Genomic DNA, 23,076 nt, shown 5'->3' on the forward strand with positions numbered 1-23,076 from the left:
CTCTTTCAGAACCATTCAGGCTATTTTATATCAACTTCCAGGAACCATCCAACTCCTTCCCTAATCAGCCCAGACTTCTTAAAAGGGAACCTGACTGATATACATCTTAAACTAACATTAAGGTAGACTAGCCAAGACTGTTTTTTCATAGAAAACAACTGAATAGATTCCATGGTAGCTTTACTTTATCGGGCTTCAGAGTTTTGCAAATAAGAATCTATTATTATATATATTGACAAAAATACTTTAAAAAACAGAAGTACAGTGGTCTAGACTCATACCTTATAAACATTTTCTATTGGAAAATAAAGTACTATTTTAGAGATAAAGTCTTGGCTCTACCACTCACTTAAAAAAAGAACAACCTGCTCATGCATATATTTTAACACCTGTATTAAAGATAATACAGATAATAATTTAGAGTTTATTAAATAATGCTTAAATCAAGGATGGCACAGGGCAGTGTTTTCATAATCATCTACGTTGATAAGTGAGTCTCATCTTAGAATTCCCCTAACAAAGTTTGAAAAAGGCAAATCAAATTACTCCTGAGATCAATTTTTAAACTAAGGTTAGTGACTATATTAATTAAAATGTCAGTTTATCCAAAACCAAAGAAGAAATGAAGGAATTTAAAAATAATATAAAAACATGTAAAATACCATAGAAAACTACTAGATTGTATGAATTTAATACTAAAGGAAGTATCCATAGAGTTGTTATTCTGAACTAGAATGGGATTTCTATACCAATTAAGAGATACATTTTTATATCATAAGTCATTTGCATATTATATTTTTATTGTCATTGTTTTCTTATGACTACAGATCATGGTTAGGATGTTTAATTCTTTAATTTTTAATAAAAAGTGTTGAGTTTTCAAAAATTCATTACATTTATAAAATCTTTAGATTCCCAATTTTCAATATAATTTGTGTAAATATCTCTCTATTCTGCTGTGTCTAATACACAGGTTACTCATTCACTTATTTCCAACTCCATAGCAAACTTTTCCCTGTGAATTCAAAATATATATCCATATATGTTTGTGAGGGTCTTACCTCATTTATGAGTACACCAATTTAATCTTCATTTCAGAAAATGGCATTCCTGTGCGGCAATCATACTTGACGTTTATCAAGCACCTCCTTTGTATAAGATTCTGTTCTAAGCGTTGGGCTGAACAAGACAAAGTTTTGCCCTTAAGAGAACTTATATTCTAGTGGAGCGCACACACCGTAAACAAATCAATAGAAACATCAGGTGAGATAACAATCAGTGCTATGAAGAAATATAAAATAAGGCCATGTGACAGCGGAAAGAGTTGCAACTTTAGATAGAACAGTCAGGGGAGGTTTTATTGCAGAGGTAGTCTTTGAGCCAAGACTCAAAGCAAATAAGAAAAGAAGCTACGTAGAAATGAAAAAAAGAATTCTAGACAGAAGAAAAAACACAGCCCCAAAACAGGAGCATACCTGGAGGTTTGAAGAGCAGCAAAGAGGCCAGTGGGACATGGGATGGAATTAGCAAGGGGGTAAATAATAAAGAATGAGATCAGCAAAGTAACAGGAGCTGAGGGTTTAAGATCCTTTTTGGCCTTGGAAGTTGTAAGAAATGGGGAGCCACTGGAGAGCTTTGAGGACCCAGTGATGTCATCTCACACGAGATGATGTTTCAGGTCAGATGATAGAGGTGCAGCTGGGGAGGAGTCAGGGGCTTCGGGTGTGTCCTCAAATTTGAGCCAATGGGATTTGCCATTGGATTGGATGAGGAGGGTAATAAAAAAAGAATCCACATTGACTCCAAAGCTCTGGCTTAACACTTGGAAAGATAGTGTTGGCCTTTACCGAAATCAGAAAAAATTCAAGAGGAGCAGATTTGGAAGCATGTTGAGACATGTTTGTTTGAGATGCCTTAAGTGGAGATGTTGAGGCGTTTGGATATCTGTCCCTGGGGTTTAGAGAGGAGGTATAGACTGGGGTGTGTGTGTGTGTGTGTGTGTGTGTGTGTGTGTGTGTGTGTGTGTGTGTGTGTGTGTGTGTGTGTGTGTGTGTGTGTGTGTGTGTGTGTGTGTGTGTGTGTGTGTGTGTGTGTGTGTGTGTGTGTGTGTGTGTGTGTGTGTGTGTGTGTGTGTGTGTGTGTACATGGTATTTAAGTACTGAAATGGATGAGATAACCAAGAGACTGAGAATTTAGAAGCAGGGAAAAAAGAGTTTTGAGCCCCGGGCATTTTAACATCTGGAGGTATGGGATGTGAAGAGAAACTAGCAAAGCAGACAGAAAGAATGACTGGTAAGGGAGAAAAAAATCAAGATAATATGTTGTTATAAAGCAGAAACTAACACACCACTGTAAAGCAATTATACTCCAATAAAGATGTAAAAAAAAAAGATAATATGGACTCATCAAAGTCAAATGGGGGGGCTTCCCTGGTGGCGCAGTGGTTGAGAGTCCGCCTGCCGATGCAGGGGACACGGGTTCGTGCCCCGATCCCGGAGGATCCCACATGCCGCGGAGCGGCTGGGCTCGCGAGCCGTGGCCGCGGAGCCTGTGTTTCCGGAGCCTGTGCTCCGCAACGGGAGAGGCCGCAGCAGTGAGAGGCCCGCGTACAGCAAAAAAAAAAAAAAAAAAAAAAGTCAAATGGGGGCGGTGGGGTTCAAGGAAGTGATAAGGACTCAAGTATGTTGAATGCTGTTGATAAGTCGATTTAGATAAGGTCTGAGAAATGACTTAAAGATTTAGCTACATGGGAGATACTGGTGATCTTGACAAGATATGTGCTAGAAGAATGGACAACACAAAAGTCTGAAGAGGCTTCAGGAGAGAATAAGAGGAGGAATTGAAGACAGTAGGAATTTACACTGATCGTTTGATGTGTGTGAGTATATAGATAACATAGTTCTATATCCAGTGAGAATTTTTTTAATCTAAATTAGATATCTTTTTCATACTGGGAAGTGAGATAAAATTTAAGGAAATCAGTGTTAACATTTACAAAGCCCTTCTGTAGTTTATAACACATTCTGGCCCATGAGTTTAACTTTCAGAAGCACTTTCAAGCTGGGGAGAGTAGCAAACAAAGACCTTCCAAGTGGGAAGGGATTCGTCCTTTACTGTCAAATGAATCTTCAGGAGAGAAAGTAAGTTCACACCTTCCTACTCAGTTGGATTAGTTCCATGAAGCTGACAATGAATGTGGTTACAAAGGCAGGCAGACTTTTACCTTGGCACAGCACTGTTTCCTAAACAGAGCATCCTTACCTTTTATGGTGGACCTTCTAAGATGCAGCCCTGTATGCTTTGCTACCAGGAGAGAAGGATGGTGCTGTGCATTTCTTGCAGGCCTGGCCATCTGACTGGTTTCCTCTGAAATGTAAATATTCCAAGGCAGTATGAGAAGGGTCCCATCTGGTAACAAGAAAACCACAGGAAAGATGAAAGGGAACAAAGGGATAAGGCTTTTATTTTGTTGGCCCTTAAAAAAAATCTTCAGTGTCCTCTTCCTCACCCACAAATTGCCTTCAAAATACAACTAAACCGTGTACGCCTGGCAGTCAAGGTTTATTTCAGCTCGCTCCATGCCACCCATCAACATACTCTTGCTCTAGGCACTCTGAGCTACCTTGTGCTCCAAGCAGGGGCCCCTACACTGTGTCCTGAACCCCTCATACCCTTCCCTGAGCTGGAGCACTTCTTCTCTCATGCTGCCTGGAGCACTCACTCCCCGCACCCCTCCCCACCCCATCCCTCCCTCTTTCTCGACTTCCTGAGGTCTGCAGTTGTACGTTATATCCTTGTTTTGTCCACAGGGATTAGCAGAGAGTCAGATATAGACAAATCTTGTACTTTTATAGCCTTAATTGGCCTTGTGGCTCAGCCTCAGTCCTTTAGAGAGAAGGAAATGAGACCCCAGAAGATATACTGAAAGATATTACACAGATATATTTTTTTAAAGTCTTAAAGTAATTCAACAATATGGAAGTGAATAACATAAAAACTGTAAGTTCTTCTTCATTCCCATGCAGTCGAGTTGATCATTATTTTTCTTTCCAGGTATTAGTCTAGCTGCAGAGAAGAAAATTATCCCAAAGAGGGCATTACATTATATACTTTGTTCTGCAACTTGTTTATTATTTTTTTCCACTTAATATTTCATGAACATCTTTCTGTGTCGGTATATATAGATGACTTGAAGAAATTCAGTTGGAGAAAAGTCTTAGGTATGTTTTCCTCTACATCAAAGAGGCTCTGCAGGTGGCTGCGAGTAAAACTAATCCAATTAAGCAAAATAAAAATGCAGGGTATTCTCAATATTCCATCTTCCTTGGCACTTTTCCTATAGCTTAGGGACGTGCTGCTGGGAGAGGGACCCTCCATCCCAGCTCCTTTGTGAAGAAGGATCAAGTGTAGACAAGGGAACCAGAGTCAGGATTGGGTACCTGGAGAAAAGAGAGAATTTGGTAGTCAGGGAAACCAGCCCCTGGGCGGAAGTGGAGCATCCTTCTCACTGTCCTTACCGTTTCCTTCTGCAGGCTCAGAGGTCTGTTGCCTTTCCCCTTTGAGAACACTCCATAGCTACTGTCTCCTTATCGAAACCTCCCCTCCCAGCATCACTTACCCCCACTGCTTTCAGAGAACGAGACCTCCATCCTCTCCCGCCCGCCCTTGCCCTTGTTCTCTTGGGGTGCTAGCTTTTCTTGTTCCCAAAAATATTTTGAAAAACATTTGGATCACAACAACCTTACTCAACTCCCCTGTGTCGCAATCAGCCATCCGAGGCAGACTTTTAACTGGTGCCCCTAAGGTCGCGTCCCTAAGGCTACTCTGGATCAGAGTAGGTAGCTGCCCGAATGACCCCGATGCGGATGCCAGGATGCAACCCACCTCCGGAGTGGACCACTGTCGGATGTGCAAGAAAATGAGCTTAGGTACCCAGCCGGGAAAAAACGAGCTCCAGAGGCTGAGTTTCAAACCAGACACTTCTTTATTTCCATTTTAAAACATCCTGCGCACTCTAGCCTGAGTCGTCCCGTTCCCAGCAGAGGGGGGCCTATAAGCCAAAGCTCAGCCCCCTCTGGCCCCGGGGCGCCTCTCCGTCGCTAAGCTGCCTTCCATTTCACCTTCAGTGTCCTCCCCGCTCCACCCACGAACGTGCCACCATTTACATCAGCGCAGCCCACAGAGCAGCCCACTGAGCGCTCGTTTCCCGGACTTTCGTTTTCGGCTCGAAGCAAACAAAGAGGCCAGTTACGTCGGCTTGGGCCCCCGCGGTGCCTGGTCGAGGAGCCTCGGAGCCTCCAACCTTGTCCCGAGAAGCAGGGCTGCCCTCGCTTCAGGGCGGCCAGGCCTGTGCCCACCTCCGGCCGGACGGGGAAGTGAGCGGGGCCGCGACGCCCCCTTCTGCTCCCGGAGCCCCGCACCCTGCGAGGCGCCGCCCGACTTTCCGGAGGCCAGGAACTCCGCCCGGGGCCGGCGCCCTTGACCTCCCGGGGCTGCACCGCGCCCGCCGCCCCGGGCATCCCGCCCCACGGTCCCCGCAGCCTCAGTCCAGGTGCAGAGCGGCCCGCAGGCGCGATGCTGGCGCTGTGGCTGCTGAGCTTCGGGCAGAAGCTGCTGCTCTGGGGCGGGTTGTGCGCGGCCTCCCTGGCGGGCGCCATCCTCACCCTGAACCTCCTGCGGATGGTGGCGAGCTACGCGTGGACATGGCAGCAGATGCGTGCGGTCCCAACCTTGGAGGGCGCCTACCCCTTCCTGGGACACGCGCTGATGTTAAAGCCGGACGCGAGAGGTAAGGGCCCGCGCCCAGGCCGGCCACGTCCCCGTCCCAGGGATGCAGGCTCCCGACCTGCGCCGCGCCGCCGGCCTCCTTACAGCCTGGACACCAGGGCTGGAGGTGCTGACGCTGGGAGAGAGGAGGATTTGTCACCCGCTGGAGGATGGAGTTCCAGTTCTATCCAGTTTCCCTATGACACCTGGCAAAATTGCTAGTGCCCTCCGTTCCCAACGAACTTTTTCTTTGTGTACAGCGTAGGTTGCAGTGTCTCTAAGCTTTTGTCCTGCATTTTTGCTTCTTCTCTTCCCACCTCCTACCTGCTCCTGCCTCAGAGCACTGCAGTCTTTGCTTCTGTCTTGGCTGTTAAATCCTTAAAGGCAGAAACTTCCCTGGAACAAGGCAAATCCTTAGAACTTAGAAATCTCTCTCTCTCTCTCCCTCTGTCTCCCTCTCTCTCTCCCTCTCTCTCTCTCTCTCCCCCTCTGTCTCCCTCTCTCTCTCTCTCTCTCTCTCTCTGTCTCTCCCTCTCTCTCTCTCTCCCCCCTCCCTCTCTCTCCCTCTCTCTCTCTCTCCCCCTCTCTCTCCCCCTCTCACATTTATTTATATGAAAACCACATTTGTAAAATCATCTTGGATGATACTAAAAGCAGAGCTAACCTCCCCTTCTATCCTAAGGCTTTATAGTATTAAAAAATAATTATGTAGAAATATCAACCCTCCCATCCCCCCAAAAGAAACAATATACTTGAGGAGTCTCATCATATTCTTTTTGGGAATTTTTCTAAGAATTGAAATCTCTATTGAATAAGACCTGTTTCAAAACACACTGTGAGTTGATTGGAATATTTAACATAATTCTCTTTGGAATTACTTTCTGAGTGAAGAGAATGACAGTGTACTCTCTTTTATAAAGGGACTTTTTAATCCGTCATACAAGTACTGGATTTTGGCAACAGGTAAACTTTTGCTCAATTTCCAGCTTTGCAACCAAGTTGTTAGATTTGGGGAAGTTGTTTGAAACTCTCTAAGTTAGAGGGGTTTTGTTTGTTTGTTTACCATTTACTTGTAAATGTAACTATTACAGAGTAATTTTAAGGATGAAATTTAATGCATGTGGTTTCTAGATCACTGTCTAGAACTTGGTTAGACTAAGTTAGTTAAAGTTGTCAGTCAGCCATTTATTGAGCCCTGCTTTGTGCCCAGCATTGAGCTCAGCAAAATTGGGGATATCAGAATATTCTGAGAAATACTTCCTGTTCTCAGCATACTTCCTTTGTCTCTTATACAGGAGGCTGTGCCTTTCATTTTGTGGCTACTGTCCAAATTCTGCCCTCAGTAACTCCACCTGGAGTATTGCAGTTGCTTTCCCATGAGCCCTTTGAACTCTAATCTCTTGCTTTTGCATCTATGTCAGCACCCGTCTTCCTCAGCTGCTACCTGCTATTGGACCTGATATCTTCAAACCACAGATTCAGACTTCCCTGTCTCCTCTGTCAGATGAGACCAAGGCAGGCAGTATATTAGCACGAAGCCAGATATTTTGATACTGTTGACCTGACCCAGCTCTTTTCATGGCAATATTACCAACTGTCATGACCAGAAGACATTGTGAAGAAGTGTGGTAATATGGTTAAGGTGGTGCATTCTGGGGTCTGACTGCCTTGGGTACAAAGCCAGATTCCACCATTTAGCAGCTCGGTGATATATTGGGCAAGTTGCTTAACTGTGCACAACTTCCTCAATTGTTTAATGACAGTAATAACAGCGTCCCTCCCCATATAACTGTGGTGAGGCACAAAAGACATAATACACATGAAACCCTGAGCACTAGATCTGACGTATAATAACCTGCCATAGCAAGTAAATATGACATAATGAATGTTATTTTAAGATTATTAGGTTTGGTGTGCAAAACGTGCAAACACTTTAAAAAATCACGACTATTGATTTAATTTTATATGCAGTGGACATCCCCAGCCTTAGCCCTTCTCCAACTTTGAACAACTTGCCCTGAAGCTCAGGGGTGGGTGAAACTTAAGGATGGAAGAGGACCAGGGATGGACTGAGCACGGGCACATTTTTTGACATGGAAAAAGAGCTGAAGAGCTTAATTGTTCTGTTTTTTATGCCATACCAGTTTTTCCCCTTGCCCAAATTCCCATGTAAAAAAAAAAAAACCCTGTCAAAATCTCAAGCATCATATTAGTAGCCTCACAATGAGTTTAGGATGAATCCCACTGTTGTCAATTAGGCATTCCCATTGCCCAGGAGAAGCCCTGGATACCCATATATATGCCTCCCAACTAGCCTTCCCCTCCACAAAATTGGAAAGGAAGAAGTAAAACTGTTACTATTTGCAGATAACATGATATTATAGAAAACCCTCAAGACTCCAGCAAAAAAAAATTATTAGAATAAACTACTTCAGTAAAGTTGCAGCATACAAAAATCAATATATAAAAATCAGTTGTGTTTCTATACACTAATAATGAACTATCAGAAAGAGGAATTAAGAAAACAATCCCATTTACAATTGCATCAAAAAGAATAAAATACCTAGGAATAAATTTAACCAAGGAAGTAAAAAAGGTGTACACTGAAAACTATGAGACGCTGCTGAAATAAATTGAATAAGACACAAATAAATGGAAAGATATTCCATGTTCATGGATTGGAAGAATTAATATTGTTAAAATTTCCATACTATCCAGAGCAATTCTCAGATTCAATGCAATCCTTATCAAGCTTTCAATGACATTTGCCACAGAAATAGAATAGTACCAAATTTTGTATGGAATACAAATGACCTCAAATAGCTAAAGCACTTTTGAGAAAGAAGAACAAAACTGAAGGCATCACGCTTCCTGATTTCAAGATATATTACAAAGCCATAGTAATCAAAACAGTATGGTATTGGTGTAAATGCAGACATATATATCAATGGAACAGAATAGAAACCCAGAAATAAACAGATGGTGGTCAATTAATTTACCACAAAGGATCCAAGAATACATAATGGGGAAAGGACAGACTCTCAATAAATGGTGTTGGGAAAACTGGACAGACACTTGCAAAAGAATAAAACTGGACCACTATCTTACACCACGCATGATAATAACTCAAAATTGATTAAAGACTTAAGTGTAAGACCTGAAGCCGTATACCTCATAGAAGAAAACATAAGTGGTAAGCTCCTTGATTTTTTGGATTTGACACCAAAAGCAAAGGCAACAAAAGCAAAAATAAACTGAGACTACATCAAATTAAAAAGCTTCTGCACAGCAAATAAAACCATTAAGAAAATGAAAAGGAAACCTACAAAATGGGATATATGATTTGCAAATCATATATCTAATAAGGGGTTAATATCCAAAATATATAAGGAACTCATACAAGTCAATAGCAAAAAACCCTGAACAATCTCATTTAAAAATGGGCAGAGGGTCTGAATAGACATTTTCCCAAAGAAGGCATACAGATGACCAACAGATACGTGAAAATGTGCTCAACATCACTACTCATCAGGTAAATGCAAATAAAAACCACAATGGGACTTCACCTCACACTTTTTAGAATGGCTATAATCAAAAAGACAAGAAGTAACAAATTTTGGCAAGAGAGAAGGGAACTCTTGAGCACTGTTGGTGAAAATGTAAATTGCTGCAGCCACTGTGGAAAACAGTATGGGGATTCCTCAAAACATTAAAACATTAAAAATTGAACTACCATATGATCCATCAGTTTCACTTCTGGGTATATATACCAAGAAAATGAAAACATTAACTTGAAAACATATATGCACGCCATGTACACTGCAATATTATTTACAGTAGCAAAGACATGGAAGCAACCTAAGTGTCTGTCACTGGACAAATGGATAAAGAAAATGTGGTACACACACACACACACACACACAGGAATATTATTCAGTCATAAAAAAGAAGGAAATAGTGCCATTTGTGAAAACATGGATGAACCTTGAGGGCATAATGCTCAATGAAATAAGTCAGACAAAGCAAGGCAAGTATTGTGTGATCTCACTTCTGTGTGGAATCTAAAACAACAACAACAGCAAATATCTCTCTGGGAGATATTAAGTGACTTGTCCAAAGTAAAACAAAAACAAGAACCCCAAGGAATCAAAAGACACAATAAGGAACTTATTACAAAATTTTTGTCTCTTTAAAAATTATAATTGGAGTATAGTTGATTTACAATGTTGTGTTAATTTCATGTGTACAGCAAAGTGAGTCAGTTACACATATACATATACCCACTCTTTTTTAGATTCTTTTCCCATATAGGCCATTGCAGAGTACTAAGTAGAGTTCCCTGTGCTGTATCCTTATTAGACAAAATTCTTGTCTTGATTGAATTTAAGATTAAATATTTTCTCCCAGATTTTTTTCAGCAGATGATTCAGTACTCTGAAGAATACCGACACCTGCCACTGCTGAAACTCTGGCTCGGGCCCGTACCTCTGGTGTTCCTTTATAACGCAGAAAATGTGGAGGTGAGTATGTGGCAGATGTGATCAATATTCCACTATCTGTCTGATGGTGTGGGAATCTCATTAGATGTGGTCATCCTCTGGATTCACCTGCCTCTCCCCCCTCCCCTCAAGAAATGACTCTGCTTGGTTCCTAGTTTGTGGCAGGAACCAGGAATCATCTTGGACATTTTCCTTCCTTTCAACTCCATTTAGTCCTCAAGACTGAGTGACAATTATACGTTCAAAACTCTAATTGCATTTCTTTGAGGCACAGGAATGAAAATGAATCACAGAGAAATAACAATTATGAAATCTTGCTTTAAAAAGTAGTTGTGTTCTAGCCAGGTGTTCTTATAGCTGAAATTGTTTTGATGTCTATATCTCTCAATTTTTTTTTTCTCTTTTAAAGGTAATTTTAACTAGTTCAAAGCACATTGACAAATCCTATATGTACAAGTTCCTAGAACCGTGGCTTGGCCTAGGACTTCTTACAAGGTACCTCAGTGGAAATTTGTAAAGCTGTCTTGTAGAAACAGTTACTTCTATGGGTAACTTGTTATTTCAGGAACTGACACAAGGTATTCTTCCAATAGCAAGATTGAAGTATTGGGAATTATGGGAGAAGCTGGAAGGAAAGGTCCAGCTAACAATGGGCCTTTGATAGATAGGATGTATGGTAATCTCCAGCCACTATATTCAATAATGATAATCACTAGTGTTCCAAGAAAAATGAGGAGGTACTGATGTATGAATGGAGTAAAGCCAAGGATAGTTTGGAGAAGGGAAATCTTGAAAATATAATGAAAAAGGCAGTCACCCTCAGAGAAGTGTATCGAACACAGTACCCTCACTTCTTGAGTTGGCACCCAGAAACAGGACTCCATCCTCTGAGAGAGGGCCTAGCAAGAGAAAGGCAGGACCCTGGTGGGGACTTTGGAGAATTCAAAGATAGTAGAGATTAAAGAAAATCATGGAGCACTGGATCATCTGAGGACTAAGATGTTGATAGAGGGGAGAAAAATTCTAATTTTTAGAAACTCAGAGCTTAGAAATTTAGAAAAATTCTTAAATGTTTCCATTTTTAATGAATACTCTTCTAAACATTAGTAATATAGAACAGTATCCAAAATATTCACATTCTGTAACTATACATGAGTCTTTGTCATTCTGACCAAAGCATTTGAGAATCTGTAGATTAAGCTGTTTCAGGAGAACTTGATGATGACTGTATTTATATTTTATTTGTTTCAGGTGTTGCTTCTTTTTTCTTTGTAACCGTGTATTTTATTTCTAGTACTGGAAACAAGTGGCGCTCTAGGAGAAAAATGTTAACACCCACTTTCCATTTTACAATTCTGGAAGATTTCTTAGATGTCATGAATGAACAAGCAAACATATTGGTTAATAAGCTTGAAAAATATGTCAACCAAGAAGCATTTAACTGCTTTTCTTACATCACTCTTTGTGCCTTAGATATAATCTGTGGTAAGTCTCACTGATTTATTTTTAAAGTTAGGATGTAATGATAAAATGGCACAAATAGAAAATAACAGTCCATAGGGTGGGGCGGGGTGGGGGAGAAAGGACATTGGGTTCTTCTGGAAGGTCCTATTGCTAAATTAGCCACCTGAGAAGCAGCAGCCATTCATAGGACTTTGGACAAGTGGTCACTGAGCCAACAAGACCAGAAGGCCCGAGGGAAGGAGGGGCAGGAACTGGGAGTAGGAGAGGCAGAAGATACAAGAGAAGAGGGGAAAGAACAATTCTACAATATATATGAACAGAATAGGACATAACGTCTTTGTTCAAGTGTCTGCCACTGGAAAAGGTACCCAAGATATGTGCATGAATTGAATGGTTGCTTCTCACTATATTTTGCAGAAACAGCTATGGGGAAGAACATTGGTGCTCAAAGCAACGATGATTCTGAGTATGTTCAAGCAGTTTATAGGTAAATGAAGTCCTATTTATTTCTAAAATTGTTATTGGGAATTCCCTGACAGTCCAGTGGTTAGGACTCCGTGCTTTCACTGTCAAGGGCCCAGGTTCTGTCCCTGGCCAGGGAACTAAGGTCCCTCAAGCTGTGTGGTGTGGCCCCAAAAAATAAAATAAAATTGTTATTGATCAGGGCTTTAAAAAATTCTTGCTAATAATTTCTGTCTGTACTGTAGCTTTTTCATAATTTCAAAGTGAAACATTATACTAAAAATTAACCTAATCATTTAAGCATATGTTTCAACAGTACAGGAATGGTTATGGCACATCCAGATTATGCAGTAATTTTAAATGACTATTTTATAATATATCGAGAGATTACATTATGATGCTAAGTGATAAAAGAAAGACATAAATTTTTTTGTAGTTTGATAACCACTAGGTATAAAAAATTATTCATAGAAAAAGCTAGGAGATACTATACCAAAATGTTAGCTGCAGTTATTATTATTTTGTGTGTGTGCTCTCTTTCTTATTGTGTTTTGGTTTTGTTGTGATTCATTCTCCTTTCCTATATTTTCTGCACTGAGTATGTATTACTTTTTAATTGAAATAATCAACTTTACTTTTAAAATTGCTTGTGATTCTTCAGCTATTAAGGGGCAGGGCCAGGATTTGACTCAATGCATCTTGTCTTTAAGTCCACGGCTCATTTCACTTCATCTTAACAACTACTTGTTGAGCATCTATCATCTGCCATTCACTTGCACAAGGTACTGACTAGTTTTACATGGGCACATGAAACAGAACAGCAGGGGAGACAGGCATTGAAGCAAATGAATATAAACTTTTAAATTATAATAATTGCTTAGAAAGAAAAGATCAAGTTGATATGAGAGAGGAAAACAGGGATGTGTTTTACAGAAACAGGAAAGGTCAGGAAAGGTCTTCTCTGAGGAATTGGCATCTAAGCTGGTCATGAAGGAGGAGGTCGTGTAGAGGTCTTTCTGCTTCTCACTGGGAATAATGAGGGTGGTGCTCGTGACAGCTATGTGACAGATGGGTATTTAATGAGCACTTTTCTGTGGAAGAGGGCAACCCGTTGTTTACTGGCGCTACGGAGGAGTGAGAAAGCAAATGAGTGGACATTATAAAGAGGAAGATTTCATATCAGCTTGTGCTACAAGAGCCACAGGCAGCCTGAGGTGGTCAAGAACTCTCCCTGGAGAAAAAGCAGCAGAGATCAGATGACCGTTTAGTAAGGATGTTTTATAACAGATTCTTCGTTCCTCTAAAGAACCCATCAAATGCTTAAGCTTCACTGGATGTGTAATACCCCATGCCTTCATTGTTGAGTGTAAAGCCTGGATCTTAGTAGCCTCTAAGACGAATCATTATCATCCCTACATATTACCCTCATTGAGAGCGGGCATCAATTAGGTGCTCAAGAAATACACATTTTCAGTGTATCAGCTGATGTGTTTTTATCCTATTTATAGGATGAGTGATTCAATACATCAAAGAATGAAGATGCCCTGGCTCTGGCTTGACATTTTGTTCTTTATACTTAAAGATGGATGGGAACACAAAAGGAGCCTAAAAATTCTACATAATTTTACCAAAAATGTAAGCCCTTGTTTTTTTAAATTGTGATAAAATAAGCACAACATAAAATTTACCATTAACTGCACTCCCAGTGTTCTGAAACCATCACCACTCTCCATTTCTAGATCTTTTATATGTCCAAGATTTTTATGCTGTGTTAACATACCCTGGAGCCTGTGTCTCATAAAATAAAAATTGAATAATAATGTAAAGAAGGAGACAGTGTGATTACATTTTAATTATGTACTCACCAAATATTAATTAAACACTTGTTAGGTGCCAAACACTGTACCAAGTGTTAAAAACATAGTAATAAGTAAGATATGTATGTCCCCTAAAAGAGGTTAGTCTAGTAGAGGAGGTTGTCTATTAAAAAAATTACAAAATGTGATATGAAGTATAAATATTTATTAATAACCAGGGTGCTATATTGAATGAATAAAGAGGGGATCCATGTTATGAGAGTCTTATGGAAAATGTTTGGATTAGGCAGTAGCTTTCAAAGGCAAAGGGCATTTATAGCAGTATCTCAAGTTGGAAGGGATTAAAATTAAGTAGATGTCACTATTTTACTTCCAATTAAAAAATAAGAAGGAGACAGTGATATTGTTTCAGATATAAGATGTCGGTCTTGTGTTAAACATGTGCTTTTGACAAAGCAATATTTAATTGAAAATATACATCAAATTATGATGTAAATGTACTGATAAAAGTACCAATTTAAATATACCCTCTCTTTGCTGTCAGTTTCGGTTTAAACTGTATCGGTATTGCTTCCTTACAGTGAGGTACAGCCTGTCACCAACAGATCGTGTGGTTCCCAGTCAGGCAATGTCGGATGAATGAGGTGTTGGGTTGAGGTGGCCACAGCGGAGGACAGAGTTACCTCCATTACTGGGCAGTAGGCGAACGACCAGATGTTCCCTCAAATTACATGCATTACTATCAATATCAATGATTAATGGAGTCCACATTGGATGGACAATATTATTTATTTAATAAATATTGAAAATTGCATACTGAGTGCCAGGCCTTAGGGGGTTCCCCCAAGAATGAAAGGAGATACGGTGTTTTGTCCTCAAAGCACTTAGGATCTACTCATTCAAATCACTTAGTAGCAGGTTTGGTCAACTGCCTGATAGGAGAAGAAAGCTGAAATATATAGCCAAATTAAGTTTATGGGCTTTAATTCTTTTATTCATTCAGAAAAGATCTAAGGAACGTCCTTAAAATGCCAGGCAGTGTTCTAAGGGTTGGAATGATATCAATGAACAAAGGACAAATTTGCTGCCACATGGATGGTACATTCATGCATTATATTATATAGCAAGTATACTATAATGTCAGGTGGTAAGTGAAATGGAAAAAAAATAAAGTAAGGTTAGGAAGATAGTGAGTGCTAGGGACCAGGTTAGCAGTGATCCGGGAAGGTCTTTCTGATGGTGTGAGAAGGGGCCAAGACCTTAAAAGGAGGGAGGGAGTCAGCCACACTGGCATCTGAAGAAAGAGAAATCTAGGCAGCAGGAACAGCAAGCACATAGGGTGAACTGACTGATCTTTTCTCCAATGCAACTTGTAATGAGAGCAATCCATAATTAGTCTGTTATATAATGATTGCATTCTCTCCACCACCTAAACTTTTTCTCATTAGCTCATCCAAATCTCTAGGGCACCACTTAGGGGACTACTAACTCTATTCCGTGTTAGAAAGATGGCAGAAATAGCACTTGAATATACTGAATTTGTCTAACATTAAATTTGTTTTTAAAAGTCTTATCAAATAATGCCCTAAAATGTTAACAGGAAGCTTCACTATATTTTCCACAAGAGCCTAAGTTATTGTTGAGTTAGAACAGGAAAGGTTTCATGGGAAAAATCCATGAAAGAAGCTAGTATATTTTCATAAGAAAATATATTATGAGACTACATCAAATTCCAAACAAGAGCATATGATTGTTTAAATGACACAGGTCATCACTGAACGGGCCAATGAAATGAAGAGACATGAAGAAGGCAGAAGCAATGACAAGGACTTTCCTCCAATCAATAATAAACGCAGGGGTTTTCTGGACTTGCTTTTAAATGTGACTGATGACCAAGGGAACAAGCTGAGTTACGAAGAGATTCGAGAAGAAGTTGACACCTTTATGTTTGAGGTATTTTATCTCATCACGTTATTTTCAGGTATCATTAAACAAAACGCAGTTCTTTTCTAGAATCTTTAGCATTATTTTTTAAAGTTTATTCAAGTTTTAAAGTAGCTTCATATAACTGAGGATGAGTCGCTACATTATAATTAGAAATTACAAAATGAGGGGCTTCCCTGGTGGCGCAGTGTTTGAGAGTCTGCCTGCCAAGCAGGGGACACAGGTTCGAACCCTGGTCTGGGAAGATCCCACATGCCACGGAGCAGCTGGACCCGTGAGCCACAACTACTGAGCCTGCGCGGCTGGAACTTGTGCTCCGCAACAAGAAAGGCCGCGATGGTTAGAGGCCCGCGCACCGCGATGAAGAGTGGCCCCTGCTCGCCGCAGCTGGAGAAAGCCCTCGCACAGAAGTGAAGACCCAACACAGCCATAAATAAAGAAATAAATAAAATTAAATTTAAAAAAAATGCTGGGGGGAAATGGCTGAGTAATTTCAAAAAAAAAAAAAAAAGAAATTACAAAATGTAAGAACCTGATTAAGTACCAGACCAGCTTTCTTCTTCAGAAAAAGCCTTTGACTCGTGGTGAGTATAGCACTAGACACAGTGTTTTCTCAGGAAAATCTAAAACCCATTGGATTTTTCCAAGTAGAAAAGAAGTCAGAAATTGCTCTCATTCCCTATATTGCTTCATGCTTTTAAAAAATCTCTGAAACCCACAAGTCTGTCTTTTCACTACCTCCCTTTTGAAGTTCTAGCAAATGAGTGCTTAGCTCTTGCTTTGAGCTGCCCAAACTAGAGAAGATAGCAAGAGCCCTCCGACAGAGAATTTAACTAGTTTGTGATTCTAAAGGGATTTCTGACCTTCAAATAATGAAAAGAAAGATGCAGTTTTTACAAAAGGTAATTCTAGCATTATTAAATACTACAAAGAGTGAATCTCTCAGTGTGTGGATTGCCAAATAAAGATGAAGAAATGGTTTTAAAAAGCTCCCTGTGGTAATATGCTGGAAGTGGAGGAAGGTGGAGGGCATGGGTGGTTTTGGATGGCTCAGTACACGCCAGCCATGGATGGCGTGAGCAGCCCTGCTTGCAGGCACCTGGGTACAGCGTACCTCTGGGTACAGTGTACCTCTGGGTATACTGCCAGATTGCACATTCTCCTGGGGGCACAGTATAGGAAAGCAAGCTGTGTCAAGGGTCCCTAGACCTGAGTTCTCATTCTGGCTCCATGCTGACTAGCCTTATGAGATGGTGCCAATCATCTCAGATCTCTGTCACAGCTTCCCTGTGTATAAAATAGAGAGATGGATTAGATCAGTGGTTTTAAACTTCTTTTTTAAGCAGACCGTTTCATTGAAAAGAAATTTTATGCAGAAAATGGACATCTAAATTATCTAAAAAGTGGAGCAGTGTTGGGGCTTCCCTGGTGGCGCAGTGGTTGAGAATCCACCTGTCAAGGCAGAGGGCACGGGTTCGAGCCCTGGTCCGGGAAGATCCCACATGCCGCGGAGCAACTAAGCCCGTGCGCCACAACTACTGAGCCTACGCTCTAGAGCCCACAAGCCACAACTACTGAAGCCCGTAAGCCTAGAGCTGTGCCAGCAACAAGAGAAGCCACCGCAATGAGAAGCCTGTGCACCACAACGAAGAGTAGCCCGTTTGCTGCAACTAGAGAAAACCCGTGGGCAGCAACGAAGACCCAATATAGCCAAAATAAATAAATAAGTAAATTTATTTTTTAAAAAAAGTGGAGCAGCGTTAAGCTGGGGTCTCTGGGGCCAAATCCCACCTCTAACCTGCACTAGAGGTGGGACCTCGGGTAACTCATGGAGCTTTTCTGGGCTTTGGTATCCTCACTGTTATAGCACGGGCCTCGCAGGATAATTTTAAGGATTAGATGAGTGATTTTTTAAAGCGCACGAAGAATCTTGCCTGGCACATGGGAAGGGTGTGGTGGATATTGGCTACTATCATTTGATGTTAAAGTGGAGAGACCGTCTCACATCTCCGCCCTGCATACACACGTACACACACATGCCCACATACATACACTCTCATGCACACACACATCCTTCTCCTACCAAAAACCTCTCACTTTCATGAAAACAACCAGAATAATGATCTGTTTCTTCCAGCTCTAACACTGTTTGAAATTCTGCGTTTTTTCTTCTTTGCATCAAATAGGAGACACACCTCGTATGATTATAATACTGTGACCTCCTCCATAAAGAGGTTGCAGGTTATTACGACCACACCTTTCCTGCCCCACGTGCCGACCACTGGATACTAAGGTTTCTGCCCCTGCCCTGTCCCACCAGCCTGCTTCTATAAACTGTGTGCTTTGTGCTTTGCTTAGTCCTGCTTTCTTCAGGTAGCAGACACGTGGAAGTAGGAAGTTCAGCAGACATCTCTTACACATTTGGATCAGGCTTCTGCTTATGAATTCAAGAGAAGTTATTAAGAATTATTTAGCAGGAGCACTTCCTCCTGTGACTTTGCTAAACAACTGAGTGAAATGGGCCAGATCTGGTCCGGAGCTCAGGGTGGTTTCCATGAAGGAACAGCAAGCCTGAGAAGAGGCAATCACACCAGTATCAGAGACGTGGAAAATAGACATTTTATAAAATTGCAGAATAAACCTCAAAAAATTCAACTTAGAAGCTGTTTTACGAAGCAAGTGCTTTGGAGATTTCTGCCCAGAGAAAGAAAAGTTATAACCATCACTTGTGTTGCACAGGGAAAATGGAAAAGTGAGAAGTTCCACAGAGGAAACAAGTTGTTTTCTGTTTCGTTCCCCTGAAAGTCTTATTCATAGAGTTATAATATTATTATTGATTTTCCAAACTTTTTTTTTCTGCAGAACTCATGTAAAAAAATTCTCAGTCTGTTTTTAATCTCTAAAATGTAAATATCTATATCAAGTATTTCACAGTGTTTTTCTGAAGGATAATTGAATTAGTTTCTGCAAAGTACTTAGTATTTTGCCTAAAGCTCAGCAAGTATTACGGGAGGCTATTTATCAACTTCTTGACATGCAGGATTTACTCAGAACCACACATAGACACCCTGGCGTCCAGGGTTGACAGGTAAAGCCTACGTTACAAATGCTAGGAGGTGGAGGAGTACAGATCTGGTAAACTGGCTCATGAAAGTCAGACTTTTTCCCCTTAAAAACAGTCTAGAGCACCTAGTTCCCTTGGAAGGCCCCCTTATTAGCACAGCCTAGCCATTTCTCACCACGTATGCAACTCTGTGTAGTATTGAAATATCTATCTAAGCATTAACCTTCCCTTTGAAGGGATTGTTTTATTTGTTTGTTTCTCACCAAGGTGAAATACTGTCCCAAGTTAATTTATTCTGTTTGGAGTCACAGTGCAGCTGTCAAATCCAGAGACAATTCAAAATAGAGTTCTCTCTTCTAATCTTTGCAATACTACTCCGCTAAGTTATTTTTTCCTTACATTTGTAGGGTCACGATACGACCGCAGCTGCAATAAACTTGTCCTTATATCTATTGGGTTCGTATCCAGAAGTCCAGCAGAAAGTGGACAATGAACTGGAGGAAGTGTTTGGTATGTTTTGTCCCTTCACTAGTTACACTGTGGGTACCATGTCCATGAAAGCAAGTATGTTCTTGCTCATGAAGGATAAACAGCAGGGCCCGTTCTAAAGATACAGCAACAAGCAGGAAGGCTCCCCTATGGGATCCCTGCCAGTCCCCGTCTTCTTAGCAAAGCCTTATTAATCGCTTACAGAATACAGGCATTTGCTAATTGCATGGCATGTGACTGCACTGGGCTAGATGCTGGGGATGCACAGATAAATGTTACTGTCCTCAAGCACCTCACTGCTTAATAGATGAAGCAGACATATCTACACAAAGCATTGAGTCATGGGGTCAAGGAAAACTGTTTCCTACAGCATTGCATCTGGCCACGAATAAGAGAAAAGATGCATTAATCCGGTAGGACAAACTTTTCTATTACACAACCAGCAGTCCGCAGGTAAGCTGTCCTAGGCTGATGCCAGCAGTGATGTCACTGGAGTCCCAACACCCCAAAAGCAAACTCTGTCCCATTAATCAGCCACTCTCCTCTCTTCCCCCAGCCCCTGGCAACTGCTACGTTACTGTCGGTCTCTATGGATTTACACCTGTTCTGAATACTTCCTATAAATGGAATCCCACAACATGTGACTGTTGGTGTCTGGTTTCTTTTACTGAACAGATCTCATTTTATTTTGATTATGGGTAATACCAGAAACTCTACTTTAGCTGTAGGTATTTAACATGTTTTGATGCATGTGTTCTTCTTCAATGTCCCATCCCTCAAGCTCAAATAATCCTTTCCTTGTTATCTCATGTATTTACTTAAAACCAGGGAGATCGGATCGTCCTCCTACCTTAGATGACCTGAAGAAACTTAAATATCTGGAATGTGTTGTTAAAGAGAGCCTTCGCCTTTTCCCTTCTGTTCCTTTCTTTGCCCGTCACCTTAATGAAGACTGTGAAGTTGGTAAGAGTTCTATGAATTGAATAGGAGGGAGAGTGGATTAGTTTAATGTCTGTCTTGCTCCATCCTCATGGCCTGTCGACTACTTCTTGACAGCGGGTTACAAAATCGTGAAAGGCTCCCAAGTAATCATCATGCCCTATGCACTGCACAGAGACCCAAGGTATTTCCCCAATCCTGAGGAGTTCAAGCCAGAACGGTTCTTTCCCGAGAATTCAAAAGGACGTCATTCATACGCATATGTGCCCTTCTCTGCTGGACCCCGAAACTGTATAGGTTTGTATCCGTCAGAACTTGTTTGACCTTTCAGGTCTGCAGAGTAGGGGGTTTCACACAAAAATTTCTTGAGATGTAGCAGCCCATAGGCAACTGTCTTAAAAAAACTGGCTTCCTCTTCCCTCCACTTTACTATACATTATTGTTTTAAAATATGACTGTCATAAAGTGTATTAGTTTGCTAGGGCAGCCATAACAAGGTACCCACACACTGGGTGGCTTAAACCACAGGAATTTATTTTCTCCCAATTCTGAAGCTAGAAGTCCAAGATCGAGGTATCAGCAGGATTGGTAATAAATACCTGCTTAGCTTGTAAGTGATCTTCTTCCCCCTATGTCCCTACATGGTCTTTCCTCTGCGTGTGTCTGTGTCCTAATCTCTTCTTTTTATAGGGACCACCAGTCAGATTGGATTAGGGTCCACCCATCTGATTATTTTATTTTATTTTTGACCATTTTAATTTAATTACTTCTTTAAAGTTCCCATCTCCAAATAGTCATATTTTGAGATACTGAGGTTTAGGACTTCAACCTATGAATTTGGGGGGACACAATTTAGCCCATAACATAAAGCATAAATAGTTTCATGGTAGAGTTTGAAAATGTTGTAGCTTTTAGATTAAAATAGAACATACTTCATATGGTACAAAACTTATTCATAACAGTTAGTTATATTTAGCTTAATTTCTGTGTTTGTTGATTTTAAGAACTGCATTTTGAAAAACCAAAACACAAAATGCTTACCACAAGGCCAGATGAAGTGCTTAAGCAAAGTGAATGCACATCACCATGCATTATAAACACTTTCAGCTTCAGAATCTCTAGCATTTTATCATTTATGTAAATGCAGACATTCGTAAATTAAGGCCAGATTTAAATGGATGAATCTGACGCTTATTTAGTACCTCTCGAGTAAATTAAATTTAAGTTAAAGGCCCAAATAAGAAATCAGTCGAGAGTAGTGATTCTCATGCTTAAACGAGCCCAGGATTCATCTCAGGTTTTGCTAAAATACAAATACCTGGCCCACTTCAGCTGTTCAGATGCACTGGGTGGGAACAGGACAGGCACTCAAGAATCTTCATGTTTTACAAGCAACCCAAGTGATTCTGATTCTCCCAGGGCCCACTGCAAAAATATAAAATTGCTTGCTTCCTCTAACTGGACTTGTGATTTCTCACATTTGAGATATACCTATCATTAAAGTGTTGCTATTTACATTCATTTGAAGGTCAAAAGTTTGCCATGATGGAAGAAAAGACCATTCTTTCCTGCATCCTGAGGCATTTTTGGGTAGAATCCAACCAAAAAAGAGAAGAACTTGGTCTGGCAGGAGAACTGATTCTTCGTCCAAGTAATGGCATCTGGATCAAGTTGAAGAGGAGAAACACAAATGAATCCTAACTATACTATTGGGCTGCTCTCTTACCACAAAAAGGTCTTTCTTTAAAGGAAGCTTTGCATTTACAATTCGTAGATCATGAACTCAATATTCTTAATCCCTAAACCTAATTTTTTTCTTGTCCCCACTTACTTTGGGGTCAAGTCTACCAAAGCAAGAGTTTTCATATCTCCATCACCATCATAGCTCTGACCCCTGGTCTTGATCCCAAAGTAAACTGATGACTGTACCCAAATAAACACATAAAAGCTTCTCAACAGAGGGATCCACAGGCCAATCCAATTTCAATCAATGGACCCAAAGGATATAATTTAATTGAAGTTCCAGAATATTTTAAAGGTATTCTTGTAGACTCAGGAACATATACATTCATGTATATATATACATTTGTTTGAAAAGGGTGAGTAATTAAGTACTTAGACATAAGGAGCTTACGTTTCAAGAATTGTATCAGTGGCATCAATTATGAGAAGAATAACCATTATGATACTTTTCAGATTTAATCATCTACAGCACATCATTTATAAGTTGACTCAGAGGTTCTGTTCCTATTTCCCTTTGGACGGTGTACTTATAGCCTTCCTTTCATTCCTCAGAGCATCACAATTACCTTTTTATATCATGTATTATTGGAAAAGATTCCTCTTGGTAATCTCGCATCCCTCACAGTGATTCAGGGAGTTGATTTATGGCTTTTGGAGCTTGAAGGACCTTAGAGTTTATAACGTTATGCCATGGGCTCTCCCTATCCACGAATTCTGAATCCATGGATTCAACGAATGGCTGATCGAAAATATTTGAAAAAGAATTCCAGAAAGTTCCAAAAAGCAAAGCTATTTACATAGCATTTACATTGTATTAGGTATCATAAGTAATCTAGAGATGATTTAAAGTATACAGTTGGAGGTTCAAGATGGTGGAGTAGGAGGACGT

General features: G+C 40.6%; 1 protein-coding gene across 2 annotated transcripts; it reads left to right on the forward strand.

Annotated features, from left to right (window-relative positions):
* Nucleotides 1-5,183: 5,183 nt before the first annotated feature.
* Nucleotides 5,184-22,530, forward strand: LOC132481208 (cytochrome P450 4V2). Of its 2 annotated transcripts, XM_060085891.1 has the most exons (11): nucleotides 5,184-5,788; nucleotides 10,174-10,286; nucleotides 10,675-10,760; nucleotides 11,560-11,750; nucleotides 12,147-12,216; nucleotides 13,700-13,826; nucleotides 15,776-15,961; nucleotides 19,424-19,526; nucleotides 20,334-20,468; nucleotides 20,562-20,741; nucleotides 21,973-22,530. In XM_060085891.1, exons 1-11 carry the CDS (start codon nucleotides 5,575-5,577, stop codon nucleotides 22,143-22,145), a joined length of 1,578 nt encoding a protein of 525 aa, XP_059941874.1. In that variant the 5' UTR covers nucleotides 5,184-5,574; the 3' UTR covers nucleotides 22,146-22,530. The 2 variants fall into 2 exon arrangements, with proteins under 2 accessions (XP_059941874.1, XP_059941875.1); XM_060085892.1 differs by lacking the exon at nucleotides 15,776-15,961.
* The last annotated feature ends 546 nt before the right edge of the window (nucleotides 22,531-23,076 follow it).

This window comes from Mesoplodon densirostris, chromosome 20 (genome assembly GCF_025265405.1).
Source record: "Mesoplodon densirostris isolate mMesDen1 chromosome 20, mMesDen1 primary haplotype, whole genome shotgun sequence".
In the NCBI taxonomy this organism is placed as follows: domain Eukaryota; kingdom Metazoa; phylum Chordata; class Mammalia; order Artiodactyla; family Ziphiidae; genus Mesoplodon; species Mesoplodon densirostris.